The sequence below is a fragment of the Cydia pomonella genome, chromosome 11, assembly GCF_033807575.1.
Source record: "Cydia pomonella isolate Wapato2018A chromosome 11, ilCydPomo1, whole genome shotgun sequence".
NCBI classification, from domain to species: domain Eukaryota; kingdom Metazoa; phylum Arthropoda; class Insecta; order Lepidoptera; family Tortricidae; genus Cydia; species Cydia pomonella.
Window position 1 is genome coordinate 20,572,437 of NC_084713.1, and position 22,806 is coordinate 20,595,242.

Sequence of the window (22,806 nt, forward strand, 5' to 3'; positions counted from 1 at the left end):
AGTGGGTCAAATTTAATTTGCAAGATTTGATTACATACAGCCACGGGACAGGTGAAACTAAATAAAACCTTGTAATAATAAAATACATAGCAATATTTCTAAATACAACAGCAAATGAATATAAAGGTTGTGTTATAATAAACAACTGTAATGTCATGTAAACATTTATATTAATGAAATAAAAAAAAATATCTTCAAATAATTAACTACTACAATATGAGAGAGATGTCATCATCATCATCTCAGCCATAAGACGTCCACTGCTGAACATAGGCCTCCCCCTTGGACCTCCACATGTACCACCCATGAAGATGAGAGAGATGTATAAGTCTCTAATGCAACACGTTTGAAGCTTGGCAATCAAACCACTGCTTTTATGTTTTCTGTGCACGGGTCTCTATTAGGGGTCATCACTATCTCTGTTTTAAAACAAATATGGGGTGGCGTTGGGGCGTATTATGCGCTGGATTTACGAGATGATTCCGGAATTTAAATATGATATGTGGCGCTCGATATTAATGTAATTACCAACAGATGTGGCACAGAATTGATGTTTATTGAAGCATTGTCACAATTTTCAGCAGATTCCCGCAATAGATTGTTTCAACTGTTTTTTTAAGATGAAAAAAAGGAATGAGTTTTATTAAATTTTTAATTTATTTTATTTTGGTTTGAGACACTACTACATATATAATATATGTATATTGAAATAAGTGTCATATACAAACGCAAACCTGACCAAGGTCCCCAGTTTACAGAATTGCAAGTTGCGGAAAGTTTCTAAGAAGTTCTCGGTAATTTGCTATTATTTATTTATTTAATAAACTAGTCTGTCAAATTAAGAGGGAAGAATAGCTTTGCGATCCTAATAAAATAACGGTACTTTTTCTAATCTATGAAATGTCCATTTCGGGAGAAAACGGCTTCCACTAAATAATCTTAACAAATCACTTTGATTTTGATGTCTACATAATATATTCTAAGTTATATATTTCGCTTTTTTTCTTACATATTAAAAAAAGGGAAAACCTATATACCTAGTTTTTCATTGGGTAAATTTTCACTCAAAAATCATGGAGAATATTTAGATGTGGAAAAACATTTTTTTCTCTTCCATACAACGAGTAAGTACGTGCTATACTAAATAAGTGCAAGGAAAGGTGAGCTAGTCAACCCTATTACTAATATATGAGTGAGCTGTAAGATAGAGATATAATATAAAATATACGTAAGAACGGTAAAACAATAAAATACAACACTTCCGCAACTAAAAAACAAAGATCAAATAAAACCATCAAAGATTTATCGCACCCCAGAAGATAAGTAAACCTTGCGGTACACCTTAAAAGCGATATGTAAAAAACTGTACAGAAATCGAGGATCGTGTTACAGAAATCCATTAGGCCAGCAATAAAAATAGAAGGCGCGTTCCTAAATTCAGTCATACGAAATAAAATGTCGATAAAACAACGCGTCACTGATTTCGGTGATAAGGGCTTTTAATGCCTGTTTAAGGTTTTTTGAGCCTTTTTGTACCTTCTTTTCGGTTTTTTGGTTAAAAACCTTGAGCAAGTAAAAAAGAGTGCATTTCAAAGATTGCATTTGACATATGCGTCGCAATACATTTATGAAAATTTATTATAAGTGCAGAAAAATAAACACCAGTTTAAGAAATATTGCGACATACACAACATAAATATTAGAAACAAAAATAAACTTGTACATACTATAATTAGACTTCATAAAATAAGTAAATCTTTGATTGGCCAATATGTTCGTTTTACACCAAAAGATTCCTTTAGATTTTCAAATTTTGCCATTAAGTCAGTTTAAATCAGTCATCAAACGAAAGTTGTGTAAAAAGGGATATTATAAAATCTCAGATTATCTAGAAGACCAACCATTGGAGTTAATAATAATAAGTATGTGTATAGTGTAATTAGATAATTTAATTTAATTTATTTTTCAAGTAAATTTTACTATTTGACATCATAAAGCGATTGTATAATCCTATTATGAAAACAATGGATATAATATGATATGAAGATATGATATATGCCTATATTTATGAATTTGGGATGGGTACTGGGCCGGGTGGCCTAGTGGTCTGGGTGGTAATCACGTAATCTGATGACACTGGATTGATTCCGGCCTCAGTCATTGAAGGGCTGGGTCTTAATTTGTTCCTTATTTTTACTAAAAAATATAATGCTTGAGGAAGCATATTAATGTTAATTATAACTGCAGCGTATTTTTTGGATATAACTAATATTATTGGAGATTTGTTCTTGGATAGTAAAAAACATAACATACCTACTTTTGCCTTAAAAATGTGTATATCTGAAGAGCGGTTACCACGATACAGGCCTAGTCTAGTGTGGGACCACTGAGCTGGTTATGTAATTTTATCTTCTTTCTTTTAATAAACGATTTTTTTGCAGCATTAGGTTAAAAAAGTTATATTTCAAAAATGACCATCGCGTTAATCGAAGAAAAATTTTATATAACATTATGTTTTAAATATAAAATAACATAACGAATGCTAAATATCACGTACATAATACAGCAAAAATAAATATATTTAACGGCCCCCTAGTCTAGTCGGTATTGATACAATTGATCCTGCCTAAGAAGCTGGACGTCCCGGGTTTGAATCCCGGTAATCGTGTAAGATTGCCTTTTTTTTTCATAAAATAATTAATTTATGAAAGCCAGGCTACTTCGATACAACAACTTTCAGTTCAATTTTGATGTCTACCGTTCTCCAATTCTTCCTCAATTGCTCAAAGTTTAACTGGAAGAGATCCATGAAAGAGATAAGTTCGCGTTTGTACAAATGATGTGTGTTTTTGCCTGTTATATATTTCTTTTTGTACAATAAAGTATATTACTACTACTATTACTAAAACAATACAAAAATATAACTCTACTTTGGACGTCGGAGCAGTTGAAATCAATCAATAATTCTTATCAGTTCAGATATACTAAACGTAGACGTATGCATACCAGAATTGTCTTTTAATTAAATTCTGTAATCGAAAACACAATCCCGATAAACGCAGTTAGTTTCAGCTCACCAATTCCATCATGCACTTTGTTACTTTAGTTCTCTTTTGTGTTTTATGTTCGTTTTCTTTAGTCTCTAGTAAATATCCTTTACGTTACAAGAATTTGGTGAGATATATTGAATTTAGAGTTTACTTCATCCATTTAGTTTACTTCATTAATTTATATCATTTAAATCATGGTATTCATGGTAATGACATGGCTTAAGCCATTAGACAGAGGGAATATATTTCCCACCTGATTTTGAACTTTATTGCAAAGTGATAGTTCAATTTTGCATAATCGCTAACACCCTTATGCCTTATAAAGGTGTCCACATTGTTAATTGTCCATAATGTCTATTTATTTCTTATTGCATGATTTTTCTTAAAGAGATTGCTATATAAGATTGGACAGGTACATCAAACTTTTTTTTTGTTCACGGAGTGGGCGAATGCGTTTACGCACCGTCCCCCAGGCTCGGGAAGGCCATAATGGGGGGTGTGTGGGACTCGCCGCTCCTGTCCCCTCTCTCCTAGTGAGAGGGGGGGGGGGGGGGGAGAACTAGGCCCTACCCACTAAACCCACTCCGGCGTTTCGCCCTCTTTGCCGTTTGCGAGGGCGCCATGGGATCGAGTACACTCCACCATAGCGCCCCCCGGCAGCCCCGGCTTGGCGCCAGGACACCCGCACAACGGAGGGGGATCAGAGACGCTTGATCCCCCCAGACGACGTATGTGGAGCCGTGCAATGCGGGTCCCGTACCCGCTGGCCCCATTAGGGAACGAGGCGAACAAACGCTCTTCGCCTTCCACCCCGCCGCCTGCGTCGGAGAGGCGGCGCATCAGGATCATCCTCACGCCCCCTCTCCGCCTCCTTCTTATGCGACATGACCTCTTCGCAGAAGGAGGCCACCGCTTCCCAGCTCCTCTCGCTGACATCAAACTTCCCTGTAGAAAGTAGACTTGATAATTATTATTTATCACTATTTTGCTCCTTTTAGTTTTGCTATCAGAAATATTAGGGTGGGTTCATTAACTGTAACTAATTGAAATATTTTTGTTACACTAATTTACAGAGAACAGGAGAAGCAGGGGATGATGCCATTGATGACGATGTTGGCGTTAATGATGATGGTATTGTGGCATTGATTGGAGAGAATGACAGTAATGAAGGAGTTGATGACGATGGCGATGAACTTGATAGCTACGAAGGCAAGAAGTTAAGTGAAAGCAATGAAAACGACGCAGTCGATGATGATGATAATAAAAGTGTTGCTGATAATGATAGCAACGACGCAGTCGATGATGATGATAATAGTGTTGCTGATAATCATAAAAACGACGCAGTCGATGGTGATGATGATGATAATGGTCTTTCTGGTAATGATCGACACGACGCAGTCGATGATGAATTTAATGGTTTCGCTGATGATGATGATGATGGAAAACATGGAGGTTTGTTTCTTGATGACGAAAATACTGCGATCAATGATAGTGTCGAAGGTAAACAGGAAATCGATGATGCTGAGCCCTCAACTTTATCATCCAGTCACGATAATAATCTTAGCAGTGACGAGCTGAAGCAGTACCAACGGGAGCTGGCCGCTGGTGACTGGTCGGAGTTCTTAGGCAATAATCATCATCACGAACCGAGGTATTACAAAGACCTGAGCCGCCGGTTTATTCCAGTCTTCCCTTATGTGGAGGTAAATCAGCCTGTAATCTCTTCTTCTTTACCGAGTATGCGCCCAGTGTTGGGCATACGCATGTCCGATTTTCCTCCAAACACCCCGATTTACTGCTTCTCTCCTCTGGTATGGGCCTGAAATATTTTAATGTCAACCTCCAATCCCATCTGGTTGGAGGTCCTTGATCCGGCCTTTGGGACGAGGCCGCCACGCAAGGATACGTTTGGTTTGCCATTATTTTAGAGAAAATAGCAATCCGCCTCCCGATATCAACTACTTTGGTGTGTCGCTGCATATCCTTTTCGGATTCCAGTTGCAGCTGAATATTTCCGTTGGCAGAATTGGTCCTTAGGACCCAAGGCTTGATTTAAAAAGTTGAGCTACCAAGATATTTGACGTAATTTTTTAGGAAGGGAGCTCTCGACTTTGATATCTACAACAGTTAAGCTACTTGGCCAAGTTTAGTATATATTATATAAACCGTTTTTTGCCTTTTCATGTCGTCTGCGAACCCAACTAAAAGGAAATAACTATTTAGTTAATGAGGCGAATACATAAAATAAATTGTCTTAATTTTCAGACAAATATTAAACATACAAAACCGACTCCCGAGCAAATCATACAATTTATTATGGTACGTATAACATAAAGAAACCAAATGTAACATTGACTTACCAATGGAAACTAATTTTTTTTACTTTATTACAGTCAAAAAAAGTTCTGAGGGACAATGAAGACAGAGATATAGTACCGATAAAGGTAAGCAAGCTTTAATATTAGTCACTGTTATTTCTTTTGTCTATTGTTCTGCTTTAGATGTGCAATAATTGTTATTTGTTTGACAAGGGGGCAAAGTTGTTGTATAACTTGTACCTTACCCCATCTATTACTAAACTTAATTAACTAAAATTAAACCAGGATTAAATAAAAATAGGAAAATAAATAAATTTGGCCATGTGATCGTCTAGTGTATTTACGTTGTGAACCTTAGTACCCTTCGTCTTTTATGTGAAAACTGATACGATTTGGATTTTTCAAAACTATCCCTAAATATCCTATGAATTTGTAAATATTCCTACTGTATATTTTTATTAACACTATTGTTAGGCAAATAAAAAAAATAGTAAATAATATATATTTTTTAGAATTTATCTCCTACCGGGCCCTACCGTGACCAGTTACCGTGAACAGTAGTAAGCCCTTTTTGTTTGTAATTTAAAACTTATATTTTCCTTTTAATATATCTCTTCGCTAACCTAGCTAGCTAAAGGAAAATATGTATATGTAACCATTGTAACCATAAGTAAATATATTGCAAAGAATAGTACGTACAAACATACTTTATCTACTGTCACGCCCGGATGAAGACGGGTCTCTAAGCTAATTAATACCCATTTTATTTTATTATATTTTTAATAGGTATTCCTAAGCACTATGTAATATTACTCTGCCAACGTTTCGTAACCTAATTTCAGACGAGAAGAAACGCCAAGAAACTCATCTGAATGTTGTATTAATGTATGGAATACTGAAAACAATCGTCTATTAAATATGACTTTATTTACCCTTTAATTCCCCAGATATAGAAAAGCTCAATTGTCACTAGTGAACTGCTCCGCCGGTCACTAGCTCCCTATAACAAAATTATTTAGTATGTCCTCAAATAACTTTGTTCCCCTATCTCACCCAATGTAAAAATATATAAACCTTCAATCATATTTAATGTACGAGCCTCAGTAACCCATCCATATGCTACTGAAGATAGATTTTAGTTTATTTTGTAATTAAAAACAGTTAAAACTCTAATGATTTTAGTTTTGTATACAATCAAACTAAATGTAAAAGAAAATAAATAAACCTAACACCCAAATAATGACTCTACCCTAACTCTACCCCAAATTCACCTATTCTAATGTGTGTAAAACTAGAGGCGAACCTCTATTTTTACAGGGAGGAGTGTGTGTGAGGGACCCTAATTTAAGCTCTAAACGTTCGGCCGACAAAACCGAGGTATAGCAAACCCTAGTGTCTGTGTGATTGCCTCCCTCCATCTGTGTTAGCCGAAGCCTGGGTACAGATGAATAAGGCGCCCTAACCATGTATATAATGTGTATAAATAAATATATTTAACAAGACAACGCTTCTTCAATTACCAACAGTTTTCAATGAGTAAGGATTACTCCTAATGGTCCACACGTGAGACCCTCATATCCCTCTGTCAGACCTTGAAGAGAACGTAAGAGGTATAATCGTCACCTGTGTTGGTAAAAAGGCTGACGCCAGGCCCCTCTCGCGACCTGGACCTAACTCTCTACTGGATTCCCGAGTAAACCTGCTTGTCACCGTCAGGTTAGGTGTACTCGGTAGGTTGACCATGCAACCTGACACTGAACTGGCTCTAAAATACAAAAACTCCACAAAAATAAGTAAGTATTAACACTAAAATAACAATTGAACAGTCTGACAAAGAGCAGCATAGTAGCTACGCAATGTCAAACATTCAATCGTCAAAATAACAACCTTTGTTTTTACGTCTACGAATAAGCCAGAGAAAGTGACAATCCGACGGTCAAAAATATAATGGCGGTCCTGGCTTAAAACTGAGCTATTTATAACCTTCGACAAACGCTCCAGACGTGTTAGACGCGTCTCTCGTACTTATCGCAGGGTAAAGGCACCAGTAGCCAACCCCTCCACGAAATTTCTATATTCAAGAACGTCTCATTTGCCCACTAATTGACCAATAAGAATTATGAATGTTTTTACTCATCAATAATTTAATAAAGTTTAATTTTTACAAAGAATAAAACGTAATTTAATTTAGCTTATGGAAATATTTCATTAAATATAATGCAAGGGCCCTTCCGCCAGCAATCAGCCTCCCGTCCACCAAGACACAGCCTTTAAGTACCCAGTCTACAGCCATCCCATTTTAACTTCTGGCTATTGGGTTCCGAGTTCCGTGATTTCAGTGTCCAGTGGTCAGCCACAGGATGACTACTGAGTATTTGATGTATTTCAATGAAATAAAGTCATAATAATGTAGATATTTAAAGGTGCTTGATTTAACAACTTACATTGCATTTGAAAATAAAAAAAATCTTGAAACCTATGCTCAGCCTCTATCGGCTGTCCTCTCGGTCCACGTCCCTTTAAAATTACTGCCTCAAACCCAGTAATCGGCCAGGGCTTACTTTAATATGGATTTATATTATTTTTTTACTTTTTCCAGATAAATTAAGTATTAATTACGTGAAGCAGTGCACATGCTTTTTTAAAAAAATATCACAATTCGGCTGCTAACGTCTGATCAAAATACCATGTGACGCTCCAAAAAAATGGCGCATATGGCATATCCCTTCATGTCAGAAGACAGCACTTCTTTGAAGTAGTGTTGTGGTTTATGCTAAACAATTATTTTAAAAATTAAGTTACTTTTCAATTCATACTTTATTAATCTATAATAACACCTACTTTTGGCACACTGGTGCATGTCTCAGCACTGATGCCTTTACCTTATACGTTTGACTAATTTATTACCCTTTAAACTCGAGTACCAATCTCCTTTTCTGAGTAACGACCCACTACGAAATATGATTTAGTTAAAGTCTTTGTTTGTTGTTTAAAATTTCTCGTGAGAATATTTTGCTTCTATTCCATTAAACTTACGGAATTAATTAATTAGATATATACATACTATTTACTAGTATTTTGATTAATATTGGAACATAATAATTGAGGTTTGTAGTTTATGAAAATGATATGGACCGATTATTTGTGTCAATTATTTTATATGTTAACTAGATCTGCTAGTGCGTCTAGTTACAATCGCCCCCTCGAGAATTAGCATTGTATTGTTCCACACATACATGTATAATTCTCGAACCCTTATTCCAATAAAACTGAAAATTATATCCTAAATTTGTTGATATTATCCCCTTCCTTCCCCCCTTGCGTAAATGTAAACGTGTGGTGTATGGTGTGTGTTTAAACCAATACTCATTGATTGTGATTGATTCAGTATAAAACTCGGATCTCTGAATTTTAATAATGTATCATGATTATCTTTTCGTCACGATTTTCCTACCAGCGCAGGATATTGGGTCGTGAATCCAATAAGCTCTAGTAGCTCGATCTCATGGTTTCATCCTAGTCTATGGATCTTTCTATCCGGCGACTTAACCACATTGTCCGGTTAATAGATGAACCAACAAAACCTCCCTTCACAAAGTAGGAAAAACATTTGGTATAAGTACTGGGATATTCATTCTCCATTAGTCAAAGCTCAATCCGAATTCTATTACCCAATCACTCCTTCCAATCAAGTTTTCTTGGAGCATGTCTCATACATGAACCAGATATTTGACTTTAGACTGACTTCCATATTAACAGTAAAATGTTAAAAAAAAAACTTAAATTATACCTTGATAACATCCTGATACTTGTATCAAAACATTATCTTTACAAACATAACATAGATATAAATTAAAAATACTATGTAATGTCTGCAATTAAATACTATTAAAAATAATAAATATTCATCCAGACGAACCATTGAAAAATAATAAAATTTAAAATTATCTATACTACTGTAAACACTTCACCGTTATAACATATGAAAATAAGTCTTACTTGTGAACCGTTTAATACTATTATCTATCTTTATATTTAATAATTAAATACATATAACCATTTCACACTCAAACCCATATTTGAAATAACTTGATAAAATTTATTTAAAAATAATGCATTAATATCTCTTTAGAATATAAAATTGTGATAATGCATGTTCATTGACATGTCATCATCGTGTTTTGCTGTCAAAGATCTCATTCACTATGAGGTGTGTAATTAGTCATGGTCTTAGCTTCTTGTGAAGTGTATAGTCAACAAAAACTACCCTTTGAAAATGGGTCGAATCGTCATACGATTTTAGCCTACTGATAAGAATTTGTTGACTACTTTGTGTATTTCTTTGTAATAAAATATCAACAAACCCAGGTTGATTGCAATCCGACATTTGTCTAATTGTAAAAATCCATATATACAAAAATATTACAAACTTTCACACACTTCTTGCAAAAACATCAAATACCCATTAGTCTATTCTTATAATTAAATAGTTAATCATCTTTCATTGGCTTTTATTTCCCAGTTCACTCAATCTATCCCAGACAATTTCTACAGATAGCCAAAGTCACGATATGCAACCAGAGTTAAAATGCATCCAATAAAACTTACTTTAAAAAAACAATATTTCAGACAACCCCAAGCTCCCTCCTATATATTGTATAACAATATCAAACGTAATGTGTATTGACAAAACTGTTTATATTTAAGTTGAAGTTGTTTGTTAAGATAACGTTAATACCGTACCGTTTTATTTAAGGTTACATTATTACACCTTATCATGGCAACACTAAAACTCAATATTTTATCATGGCATCCCCGCAATGAAGCGTCCTGGAAGTGACAGAGGGGATGTGTTAAGCTTCTCTCTGATCAAACTGACCGTTGTCACTGGCTCAGTTTTGAATTTCACCCTGTGTCGTGAAGTGAAATGTAATTGTGAAGTGTAATGAATTTTGTTGCTGAAGAAAATAATTGGTAAGTTTTGAATGTATTACTTTTTTTTTATATCATATCTAATCTTGTAAATTGGTAATTTTTGTTCATTTATGCTAAATTATTTTTTTCCGCCAATGCTAGCCTAAAATTTTATTTATCTTCGAATAATACCATGAATATTATAATTTTATCCTCTCTTGCTTTGCAGTATCAAATAAATATTTAATTAACATATTTTTAATATATACTTATCATATTTTATGATAATGTAACAAGTGTATTTAAACGACTTAATTAACTTTTAAGTAATCAAGAGTAATATTTTATTATTATTTTACTACCTTTTTCTAGACTGTTTAATTTTCTTTTTTCATGTATGCTATAAATACTAGAAATGCCACAAACATTTGATAACTATATGGTATTTGACCTATTCGGCCACTTTTGCTGAATATTCAGTATTCGGCCAATACCACTATTCAAATCATTTTTATCAAATACTTGTGTTATTTGTATTATCTAGGTCAATTGAATAACATTCTATGCTTTACTTGTACTCAAAACCACCATGCATTTTACAGTCCAGGTAGAGAAACCCTCGACGCATCGGCAATTTTTTTTTTAGAGATCCGAACATGTGCACTCAACTTGTCCTTAAACTTTTGCGTTTATTGTCTCAATTTTTTTTATCACCGGCCGCATTGTCGGTCGCAACATTCTAAGTTTTATTATTTCAACATGTTTTTGTTTTAATATTTCCATTAACTTAAACCCAAGTTTAAAAAAAAATCTCAGTAATAAATCAAAGATCATTATTAATATATCGGTAAATGTTTTTTTTTTTGTACAATGAATTGTATTTAATATTTTATTTCAATTAATTTCTTTACTGGCAACATCAGTAAATACTGAGTATTTCCCTTGTTTTGTCTATGGCGTCGCTAGAGTATAGCGCTAGTGGCGCCCCCTAGCATAAACCATAGGTCAATTTGTTATACACAAAGCCAAACTCCTTTTGAAGTGCTAGCTTGTGATTGTGACGTGTACATTATTTTTCTTTAAAATGAGACTTACTAAGATTGACCTTTTAATTTGTGAGTTCCCAATAATTTGGGATAGTAACGAGTTATATACTATGGAGATAAATTTTTGGCCGAACTCGCTCGCCAGGACTTATTAAAACTGTGCAAAAATGTAAAACCTTTTTTTTTTAATTTAATATTTCGACTATGAAAATAAGAAATTTCAAGGATCGTCTTCGCAGATTTAAGGTATAACTACAATTATATGTATGTTTTGTCAAATATTTTATTTTAATAATCTTTTAATTATTATTACAAAACTTTTGTAATGTTAAAAGAAAACATTTCTTATTACATCATGAAGAACATCAAGACCAAGTTTCAATAAGTTTAATTAATTCATCGATAGCATATGATTAATATTTTTTTCTTATAATTCATTCAATTAATCATACTTATTTCTTTTTAATTTTTCAGGCTCTAATGAATGAATCCGGGTCGCTGGATGAGTTGGGTGACCCTGAATCTACCCTTTAGGTAAGTAATACACTATTCTCTTTACTCTTTTTTTTTCAGAACATTTTTTCCTAAAAATGTCAACTAGGTAGGACACGTTCAGTTATTTCAGTATATATTAGTTTACCGTAATGTTAATTTAAACTACATATTTAGTTTATATCTATGCTATAATACTATCCTGTTGCCATTATGTTATTAGTTCATTATATATAGGTATGATGAAAAAAATTTAACTCATTGGCCTACAATCTATTCTTTTTTCTTCTGAAGTCTGTTCTGTTTGCACTATAGATACTGATAAGAAAGTGTTGTTACGCCTACTTACTTGTTTTAAGTGAACTCTATTGCCTATATAATATGAATGAAATTTGATAACACAAAACAAGACGTATTAAGGAGTACCTGCGACCCTTTTTTTCCCCCCGACCCTTTAAGTGGCCAAACGCGTCTCGCCTTGAGCTGAGCGTCAGCTATTTTTAACACATGTATTAATTTTACGGTTTTCAAATTTTTGCTTAAATATGATTTCAGATACGTAAGGCGTTTTTGAGTAAGCTGATATGTAATTAGTCCTCCTAATTATATGACGACATATTATAAGTAAGTATACTTTTCCTAACCTAGCAGTTTTTTTTTATTTCATTTTGTTCATTTATTTATTAAATAAAACAAATTTAATGAATTTCATCGCAATAACCAAATATTTACTGTAATTATTTTCAAACTAATTCCTCATAGCCAAATTTTTTGTTCCAAAAAGTGATATTCTCGTATATATAATTAAAATTGTATTGATAATTTTAGTTTCTTTATGATATATTGAAATCTTCATCTACGAAAATAAATACAAAACGCCTTTGTTCTCTGTTTAAACTGGATACTTCCCAATTTTCAGATGTTCCAAGTATCGAGGTATCGAGTGCCACTGAATGCTGTCCTGTTATTTTATTTTGAGGTAATTTAAATTGCTTACTTTATATTAACATAACTTTTTTTCTCCCAGATAATATTATGTAATATGATACTATGTATGATTAGTATATATTTTTGAAATCATTTTATGAACTAAAAATCATTACTGCCAGTCCTAGTCTCTCCTTAGTTTAAATATATAAATTGTTAATTGAAACCATATATATAATTTTTTTTTCCGAAAATTCCACCACCGCTATTTGCGCCCTCGGGCAACACAAAGCAGCCCAACCCCTTAACATACAAGCTTATAGGGTAATATATGTATTTTTTATGACTAATACACTCCATTTTTATGAACAATACACAAATCAAGTTCATTCATTTTATTTCCCACTCTATGTATAATTGAATGAAGCGACTTGTACATGTGAATAGTGTTACCTCCACACACACAGACCACTATCATGCCGGATGTGGATCGAAGACCCTATTCCAACCTACCCATTTAATTTACATTTCAAAAAAAAAACTTAAACCTATTTTGTCGTTTGTTATTTATTTTTATAAGTAATTATTAAAAGTCTCTATAACAATATTACTTTTGTAAACAGTTTTGGTAACACTTAATAATAATAAAAAATATTAATAATTTCAGCTAAACTACGACATTCAGCATCTCTACACTCGACCCGCGACCCCAAGAACCAGTGCTCTTCCACTCCAGACTTGGTAAGTACAAAAATATTATTTTTATTTTTAAGGATACAAAAATATGACTTAATATCTAATACACTTATCATTTTAATATTTATTCTATTTTATAACTATTATTTGATTCTAACAATTATTTTTCTAGTCCAATCTTTTTATATTAAACCACAACAATACGAAGTATAAATGTTTTTATTTATAATCATTAATTTCAGTCAAACATTACGTTCGCCGGATCAGCTATTTTTACTCAATTTACCTTTATAATATCTTGACAAATGAATTGCATTATATTTCCCTCTGAATAAATTCGTGTATGGATCAACTAGAATATTTACGTTTGGATAGGGAATTGCTGCAATTACATAAGGAACTTCATAAATTGATTCGAACTTTTTTGTAATCTTTTGCTGAGCATTTGATTTATTTAACTTTTTTATTTTAACCCAATCCCCTATTTGAAATTGAATCAATCTAAAACTTTGATTAAACTTGGCCTGCCTTATCTCAGCTGCTTTCTTTAAATTTTCTCTAACCTTTTGCCTAATGTCCGCTATGTTTTTCTTCATATGACTAATAATTTCCTTATCAAATGATAACTGCGTAGGCTGACCATACATTATTTCACATGGGGTGAACCCTGTACTATCGTGTAACGTGTTGTTATATAAAGTTTCTATCTTAGGTAATATTTTCACCCAACTTTGATGTCGTTTTTCACAGTAAGTCCTAAATAAAACTCCGAGTTGCCTATTCACACGCTCTGTAGTGTTAGGTCGAGGATTTCTAACTGTCGTATAAATAGTTTTGACCCCCTTTTCTTTCATAAATTGCCTCCATTGACCACTACTAAACTGCGAACCATTATCTGTTAAAACCGCTTTTGGTTGTATAATTTTAAAGAATTTTTTCATGCTAATTACGACAGATAATGCTGTAGCCTTCCGTAGTGCGAATAGTTTGATGAATTTGCTAAATGAATCTTGAACTACCAAAATGTAATTCATTCCGAATTGTCCTGATGGTAAAGGCCCGTAAAGATCTGCCATGATTAAATCTCCAATATCATTACTCACTATTGATTTACATGGTCCTACATGTTTGATATTATCATTTTTCACCATTTGACAAGTATGACAAGTTCTTATTAGTTTTTTAACACTTTTTTTTCTTATTTAAACACTTATTAAACACACTTATTTTATACATGAATTTTTAATTTTATAAACTAAAAACATAATTTAGTCACTTTTTAACACTCTCACTGGATTTCTACACTGTGTTGGTAAAAAACGTATATGTATACATCCGTACATATACATATATGCACATTTGTTTAATGAAAACGAAACTATCGCCCGCTATCTTTTTGTTTGGACTCGCATAACGCATTTTAGTTTTAGCTAATTTTAATTGACTATTTATACTAATGTATTTTTGTGTTTGTTTCAGGTAATATTAGTCCCTACAATGCAAGTTACATCGGTAGAGTGCAGCCAAGAGGAGAAAAAATTATATTGATAAATTATAATATATAGATATAATTTAAAAATTTCCAAGAAAAATCCAAATCATATTGTTCACATTCCAGTTTTCTTACGGCAGCAAAAATGTAGCCGACGAGGCTACTCTATGTAATAAACTATTTATATACATAATCCTGGTCATTCCGGCACCAAAAATGTACCTTACCCCATCTATTACTAAACTTAATTAACTAAAATTAAACCAGGATTAAATAAAAATAGGAAAATAAATAAATTTGGCCATGTGATCGTCTAGTGTATTTACGTTGTGAACCTTAGTACCCTTCGTCTTTTATGTGAAAACTGATACGATTTGGATTTTTCAAAACTATCCCTAAATATCCTATGAATTTGTAAATATTCCTACTGTATATTTTTATTAACACTATTGTTAGGCAAATAAAAAAAATAGTAAATAATATATATTTTTTAGAATTTATCTCCTACCGGGCCCTACCGTGACCAGTTACCGTGAACAGTAGTAAGCCCTTTTTGTTTGTAATTTAAAACTTATATTTTCCTTTTAATATATCTCTTCGCTAACCTAGCTAGCTAAAGGAAAATATGTATATGTAACCATTGTAACCATAAGTAAATATATTGCAAAGAATAGTACGTACAAACATACTTTATCTACTGTCACGCCCGGATGAAGACGGGTCTCTAAGCTAATTAATACCCATTTTATTTTATTATATTTTTAATAGGTATTCCTAAGCACTATGTAATATTACTCTGCCAACGTTTCGTAACCTAATTTCAGACGAGAAGAAACGCCAAGAAACTCATCTGAATGTTGTATTAATGTATGGAATACTGAAAACAATCGTCTATTAAATATGACTTTATTTACCCTTTAATTCCCCAGATATAGAAAAGCTCAATTGTCACTAGTGAACTGCTCCGCCGGTCACTAGCTCCCTATAACAAAATTATTTAGTATGTCCTCAAATAACTTTGTTCCCCTATCTCACCCAATGTAAAAATATATAAACCTTCAATCATATTTAATGTACGAGCCTCAGTAACCCATCCATATGCTACTGAAGATAGATTTTAGTTTATTTTGTAATTAAAAACAGTTAAAACTCTAATGATTTTAGTTTTGTATACAATCAAACTAAATGTAAAAGAAAATAAATAAACCTAACACCCAAATAATGACTCTACCCTAACTCTACCCCAAATTCACCTATTCTAATGTGTGTAAAACTAGAGGCGAACCTCTATTTTTACAGGGAGGAGTGTGTGTGAGGGACCCTAATTTAAGCTCTAAACGTTCGGCCGACAAAACCGAGGTATAGCAAACCCTAGTGTCTGTGTGATTGCCTCCCTCCATCTGTGTTAGCCGAAGCCTGGGTACAGATGAATAAGGCGCCCTAACCATGTATATAATGTGTATAAATAAATATATTTAACAAGACAACGCTTCTTCAATTACCAACAGTTTTCAATGAGTAAGGATTACTCCTAATGGTCCACACGTGAGACCCTCATATCCCTCTGTCAGACCTTGAAGAGAACGTAAGAGGTATAATCGTCACCTGTGTTGGTAAAAAGGCTGACGCCAGGCCCCTCTCGCGACCTGGACCTAACTCTCTACTGGATTCCCGAGTAAACCTGCTTGTCACCGTCAGGTTAGGTGTACTCGGTAGGTTGACCATGCAACCTGACACTGAACTGGCTCTAAAATACAAAAACTCCACAAAAATAAGTAAGTATTAACACTAAAATAACAATTGAACAGTCTGACAAAGAGCAGCATAGTAGCTACGCAATGTCAAACATTCAATCGTCAAAATAACAACCTTTGTTTTTACGTCTACGAATAAGCCAGAGAAAGTGACAATCCGACGGTCAAAAATATAATGGCGGTCCTGGCTTAAAACTGAGCTATTTATAACCTTCGACAAACGCTCCAGACGTGTTAGACGCGTCTCTCGTACTTATCGCAGGGTAAAGGCACCAGTAGCCAACCCCTCCACGAAATTTCTATATTCAAGAACGTCTCATTTGCCCACTAATTGACCAATAAGAATTATGAATGTTTTTACTCATCAATAATTTAATAAAGTTTAATTTTTACAAAGAATAAAACGTAATTTAATTTAGCTTATGGAAATATTTCATTAAATATAATGCAAGGGCCCTTCCGCCAGCAATCAGCCTCCCGTCCACCAAGACACAGCCTTTAAGTACCCAGTCTACAGCCATCCCATTTTAACTTCTGGCTATTGGGTTCCGAGTTCCGTGATTTCAGTGTCCAGTGGTCAGCCACAGGATGACTACTGAGTATTTGATGTATTTCAATGAAATAAAGTCATAATAATGTAGATATTTAAAGGTGCTTGATTTAACAACTTACATTGCATTTGAAAATAAAAAAAATCTTGAAACCTATGCTCAGCCTCTATCGGCTGTCCTCTCGGTCCACGTCCCTTTAAAATTACTGCCTCAAACCCAGTAATCGGCCAGGGCTTACTTTAATATGGATTTATATTATTTTTTTACTTTTTCCAGATAAATTAAGTATTAATTACGTGAAGCAGTGCACATGCTTTTTTAAAAAAATATCACAATTCGGCTGCTAACGTCTGATCAAAATACCATGTGACGCTCCAAAAAAATGGCGCATATGGCATATCCCTTCATGTCAGAAGACAGCACTTCTTTGAAGTAGTGTTGTGGTTTATGCTAAACAATTATTTTAAAAATTAAGTTACTTTTCAATTCATACTTTATTAATCTATAATAACACCTACTTTTGGCACACTGGTGCATGTCTCAGCACTGATGCCTTTACCTTATACGTTTGACTAATTTATTACCCTTTAAACTCGAGTACCAATCTCCTTTTCTGAGTAACGACCCACTACGAAATATGATTTAGTTAAAGTCTTTGTTTGTTGTTTAAAATTTCTCGTGAGAATATTTTGCTTCTATTCCATTAAACTTACGGAATTAATTAATTAGATATATACATACTATTTACTAGTATTTTGATTAATATTGGAACATAATAATTGAGGTTTGTAGTTTATGAAAATGATATGGACCGATTATTTGTGTCAATTATTTTATATGTTAACTAGATCTGCTAGTGCGTCTAGTTACAAACTCCTCGTGCTAATATTGATACCCGAGCAAGCGAAAGAACCAAGAGTGCATCGAGTGGTTAGAAAAGTGGAATCTTGAGCGTTGCGAGGGTTTCAAAATAGGGTTAAACAGACTTTGCGACCAAGTGTAACACGAATTTTTCACCATCTTTCACCTAGGTTTGGCTAGAAAGTACTTCCTGTAAAACATTACAAATCTCCTCATCCTCCTTGCATCGGTTTCCTCATCACTGAGGGTCGAGGCCACTTCTAGGGAACAGCTTCTCTTTGACAATTTGACGCCACCTCTTTCTGTCTGTCGCCAAATGTAGGGCTGAGCGAATTGGTTCTATCCACCTCATTGGGCTCCTGCGTATAAATCTAATCTAAATGAATGCAAATAAATATTTAGCATTATAAATTGAAGTCTATTCCACCTGCCAACATGAGGAAACAATTTAAAATTGCATCAAATTCCTTTACCACTCTTGTGAATAAAATGCAACTTTCTCATCAGTTTTTGACTGCTGAAAATAATATTGTACGGTTTTAGGCACCAGCGGATATAGTCGTGGCTGTGATGAAAAACGGTACAAAAAAGTATTCCTCTAAGCCCAGCGAGCCTACGGAAGAAGTCATCAGACAGTATATGCTGAGGAGTGGTGTAAGTTTTCGTATTCATATACACAGCATAATATATTACATCTCCTTTTGCCTATACAACATTTTAAAATTGTTGAGAAATAACATAGGTATGGGGGGTGATTTGTCGATTAAATTCATCGTACTATACGTGGTTAACGGCTCCACTATACGTTCACAAACATATTGTATACCTAAATATAATTTATATTTATACTTATTGATATTGTACCCATACTAAAATAAGGAGTGAATAAATACCTACAATAAAACAAAAAAATACACGAAGAAATACAGCTTCTTCAACAGGTTTGAGAATAAAATCAATGTCCGACTGAATGATTGTGCGGAACCCGCCGCCAACAATCGAAATTAAGCTCTCATTAAAAAACATGCTGAAATAGTTACTTCAATGTGCATGTCAAGTGTCGTGTTAATTCAGCATGTCGTTTAAAAATTAGAACATAAATCTATTATGGGACCAACATTTTGTTAGTCGAAGAGGGAATATATTTCCCACATTTATTTTAAACTTTATTTCAAAGACGGTTAAAATTTGCCTAACTTCAGACACCCATGGTTGTCTAAGATTAAATTTACTTTAGATATAATTTCAGAATAAAATATAGCTATTATTAACAGGACTATTGGGATGGCGTATGGAAAGAAGAAGTGAAGCCAGATACTATTCTAAGAACAAAGAAAAAGAAATCTCAAAAACAAACATTGGTTAGTTTTTAAATAATCTTACTTACTATTAGACTAATCTTCCCCTTTGTCCGCAACCTGTTTGCGTTTCCCTCAACCCAATTTTCACTCCTTTAGGGGTTGAATTTCTAAAATTCTTTTCTTAGTTAAGCTTTAAAATATTTGATGAATGTTTCAAATTTAAAAGTCCAATTAATAGTTTTACTGTTTCATACGTAAGCAAATATTTTTAGCTTTGTCATTTTCATGACAGATATTTAAGCACTATGATTTTTCTATTGTACACGGTGTAACACGAGGATGAAGAACCCGAAAGACTTTAAACACGCATTTCTGAGGCCAATAGAAAGAGAAAATTTTATGAGTTTATGTAAATTTCACCAAAATTTTTTTGCATCAGTCAGTCGGCAGTCTAAAAATTTCAGTAAAATATAAATTAATAATTTAATATACAGTATGTAAATATAATACGGACAATAAATCAAAGCAGACAAATAATTTATCCGTGTAAGAATGAAGAAGTTTTTTTAAGTGACACTTAAAATTTTTAATAATTTTAATTTATTTATGGTATTATAATTAAGAGTCTTTCTACAGTATTTATTTACAGATTTATTTCTAGATTCTTAACCCATTGAGCTGCGTTCTCACTAAACGCTATTAAGTCCAGGATCCCTAGTGCAAATTTATTCGATAGCGTGACGTGACGTACGCGTTTGCGTTAAGTCTCGTTTTGTATGGGATTTAGAAACAGCGCGCCAAGCGGGAGGTTATGGAAACTAAAAATCCCATACAAAATGAGACTTAACGCAAACGCGTACGTCACGTCACGCTTTCGATTAAATGTACAATAGGGGTACAGATGGTCACCAGGGAACATTCGTTTCGGGCACACTTGAATAACATGACATTACATTACGAAATACGAGCTTTTTACAGTAATTTGTGTGTAGCTTTTCATAGCGGGCTGAATTATTTTGTATGGTTAATATTTTCATTGTATTTCTAAGCAAACTTTATCTCATATAGACTTCTTAGGTCCTATGCCAACCATCATTTAAACATTGACATATATCTAAGGACTTACGGGCTAGTGCCCGAAAGGTGCTAGTTGGTTATTCCCACTAGTAACCACCAAGTTGTTACCAGTGGTAACTACTCGGAATTTTTTTCCCACCTTTTACCACTAGTAACTACTGGGACCAAACCGAGTTGGTGGTAACTAGTGGGATTTTTTTCCCAGTAGTTACCACTGGTTAAAGGTGAGATTTTTTTTCTCAGTAGTTACAACCAAAATTTTGTTAGAGTTCAATACTAATAAAAACAGTAGAAATAGTAAAGTATAAATACAGAGTGCTTTAATAAATAGTTAAAGGTCTATTAGTGTTTCAGTTAACTGCTTTAAAAGTGATCAAAATTTTTTAAACCGGTGCAAGTGTATAAAATTAAAAGTTAAAGAGAAATTAACGTTTGGTTGAAATTCATCTTATTAATTGTAAATTGAATTAATTGTGACGTTATCTATGAAAACTGAATCTTTTGTCGGGAGCTCTTAAGCCGCACTGTGTAGCGCAGCGTTGTATTTATGTAGAAGCATCGCTGATAATAACGTAAGCACCATCGACAATAAGGTCCGCTCAATAAATAACGTCACAATTATACGAACGAACACACAAATCAGTCAAAGATCGACTATTTTTGATCACTTTTAAGGCAGTTTACTGAAGCAGTAATCGACTTATAATTAAACTAATAACTAATTAACTTAAATTTTAGATTAAAGCACTATATTTAGACTGTTTTTATTAGTATTTAACGCTAACCAAATTTTGGTGGTAACTACTGGGGAAAAAAAAATCCCCACCTTTTACCAGTGGTAACTACTGGAAAAATAATCCCAGTAATTAATAATAATAAATCCCAGTGGTAAAAGATGGGAAAAAATCCCAGTAGTTACCACTGGTAACAACTTGGTGGTAACTAGTGGGAATAACCTTCTAGTTCAGCGGTGTCACTCACGAATTCGAGTCAATCTTGCAGTCTAACGCCTTAGATATACGTCCACGATACGTCGTTATATGCATTTAAAGCTTTGCCCGTATTTAATTTACACACCGTATTATGTATTTTCTAATACCTACCCTTGTTCCCTTGTTGCAGGATATCCAGCCATTTACATCGAAACTGGTCCCCGGCACCAAATTGTATGATCTACTTGCTAGAATTGTGAAAAAATCACCTAAACTCTTATACTTTATCAACAATTCATAATAATGTACAATTATAAATACACTACCGTGAATATTTATTTTTAATCAACTAATAAAACATCATATCCATATCAAGCTTTGCCTTTCAAGATAAGTTTAGTATGTCTACTTAAATTTCTAATAATGCGCGGAAGGCGATCATCGAGCACTGTAAAGAATCACTGTTTTTGCGGGTATAGGTAAGGTTAGGTAACATTTATGTATATGGTATAGTAACATTTATGTATATTCGGTCCATATTGGGTTACCCTCTGCCAATTGAGGGGGGATTTAAATCTTCTCGGGTCAGAGGTGTAGCATTAGAGCCGGTGTAGCTTTATTTGATGTTCATAAGCGCATTGTAATATGCCTACTTGAATAATAAACTATCTTTATCTTTGTACTGAACAATTATTGTATGTAATAATAAAACGAATACAAACAAGTTTCACTTACTAATAAATACCTTAAAGATATACATTTCGTAAAGAAAACGATTGCCAAGGCTACAAGTTACTTCGTACTAAGAATGGACATCATGTAAATACTACGGTCGATAGGAATAAATGACATGTCAAAAGGCTGTTAAGAATAAAACAGCGGGTATAAGGGGACCTATTTGAACTTTTGAAATGCAAACATGATTTTATATGGAGGTGTAGCATTACCTGAGCTATAATTACATTTGACGGTTTTTTTATTACCCTACAAGCAAGCCTATGGAACTCTCCGCGAGATTTATAGCTCGGATTTATACCTACCAATCTCGTCCCGTTCACGGTACAAAAGCAAGCCAGTTGGTTGTCACACGCGCTCGGGTACGCACGTCGCATCGCCGCGCGCTCGAATATGCCAAAATGTATGCGAAAGAAACATCTTCGTCACGAACAAATAACACAGCTTGTTATCAAAACTAATACAAAATATCGTTTTTGCTCTTCCGATAGATAGGAAAAGTAAGTAGACATTCTCAATATAAGTACACCTATTTTTAATTACGATATACGATGTGTGTCTATTTATGTTTCCTATAATATTTTTATTTACTGTGTAACATAAATATCTATCAAGTTTTAAACTTTAAACGAAGTTTTACAATTAATTTTTGCTGGGTTC

General features: G+C 33.6%; 1 protein-coding gene and 2 long non-coding RNA genes across 3 annotated transcripts; 1 reads left to right on the forward strand and 2 right to left on the reverse strand.

Moving 5' to 3' along the window:
- The first annotated feature begins 3,038 nt into the window (after positions 1 to 3,038).
- On the forward strand, positions 3,039 to 21,780 carry LOC133522514 (uncharacterized). The gene is made up of 7 exons (XM_061857875.1): positions 3,039 to 3,174; positions 4,124 to 4,753; positions 5,316 to 5,369; positions 5,444 to 5,494; positions 18,645 to 18,755; positions 19,376 to 19,462; positions 21,602 to 21,780. The coding sequence occupies exons 1-7, from the start codon at positions 3,088 to 3,090 to the stop codon at positions 21,710 to 21,712; spliced, it is 1,131 nt and encodes a 376-aa protein (XP_061713859.1). The 5' UTR covers positions 3,039 to 3,087; the 3' UTR covers positions 21,713 to 21,780.
- LOC133522539 (uncharacterized) lies at positions 6,597 to 8,448 on the reverse strand. The gene is made up of 2 exons (XR_009800069.1): positions 7,256 to 8,448; positions 6,597 to 7,133 (listed from the first exon to the last, which is right to left on the reverse strand). It is a non-coding gene; the product is annotated as an uncharacterized LOC133522539 (long non-coding RNA).
- Positions 16,146 to 17,989, reverse strand: LOC133522540 (uncharacterized). Its single transcript, XR_009800070.1, has 2 exons — positions 16,805 to 17,989; positions 16,146 to 16,682 (listed from the first exon to the last, which is right to left on the reverse strand). It is a non-coding gene; the product is annotated as an uncharacterized LOC133522540 (long non-coding RNA).
- Positions 21,781 to 22,806: the final 1,026 nt, after the last annotated feature.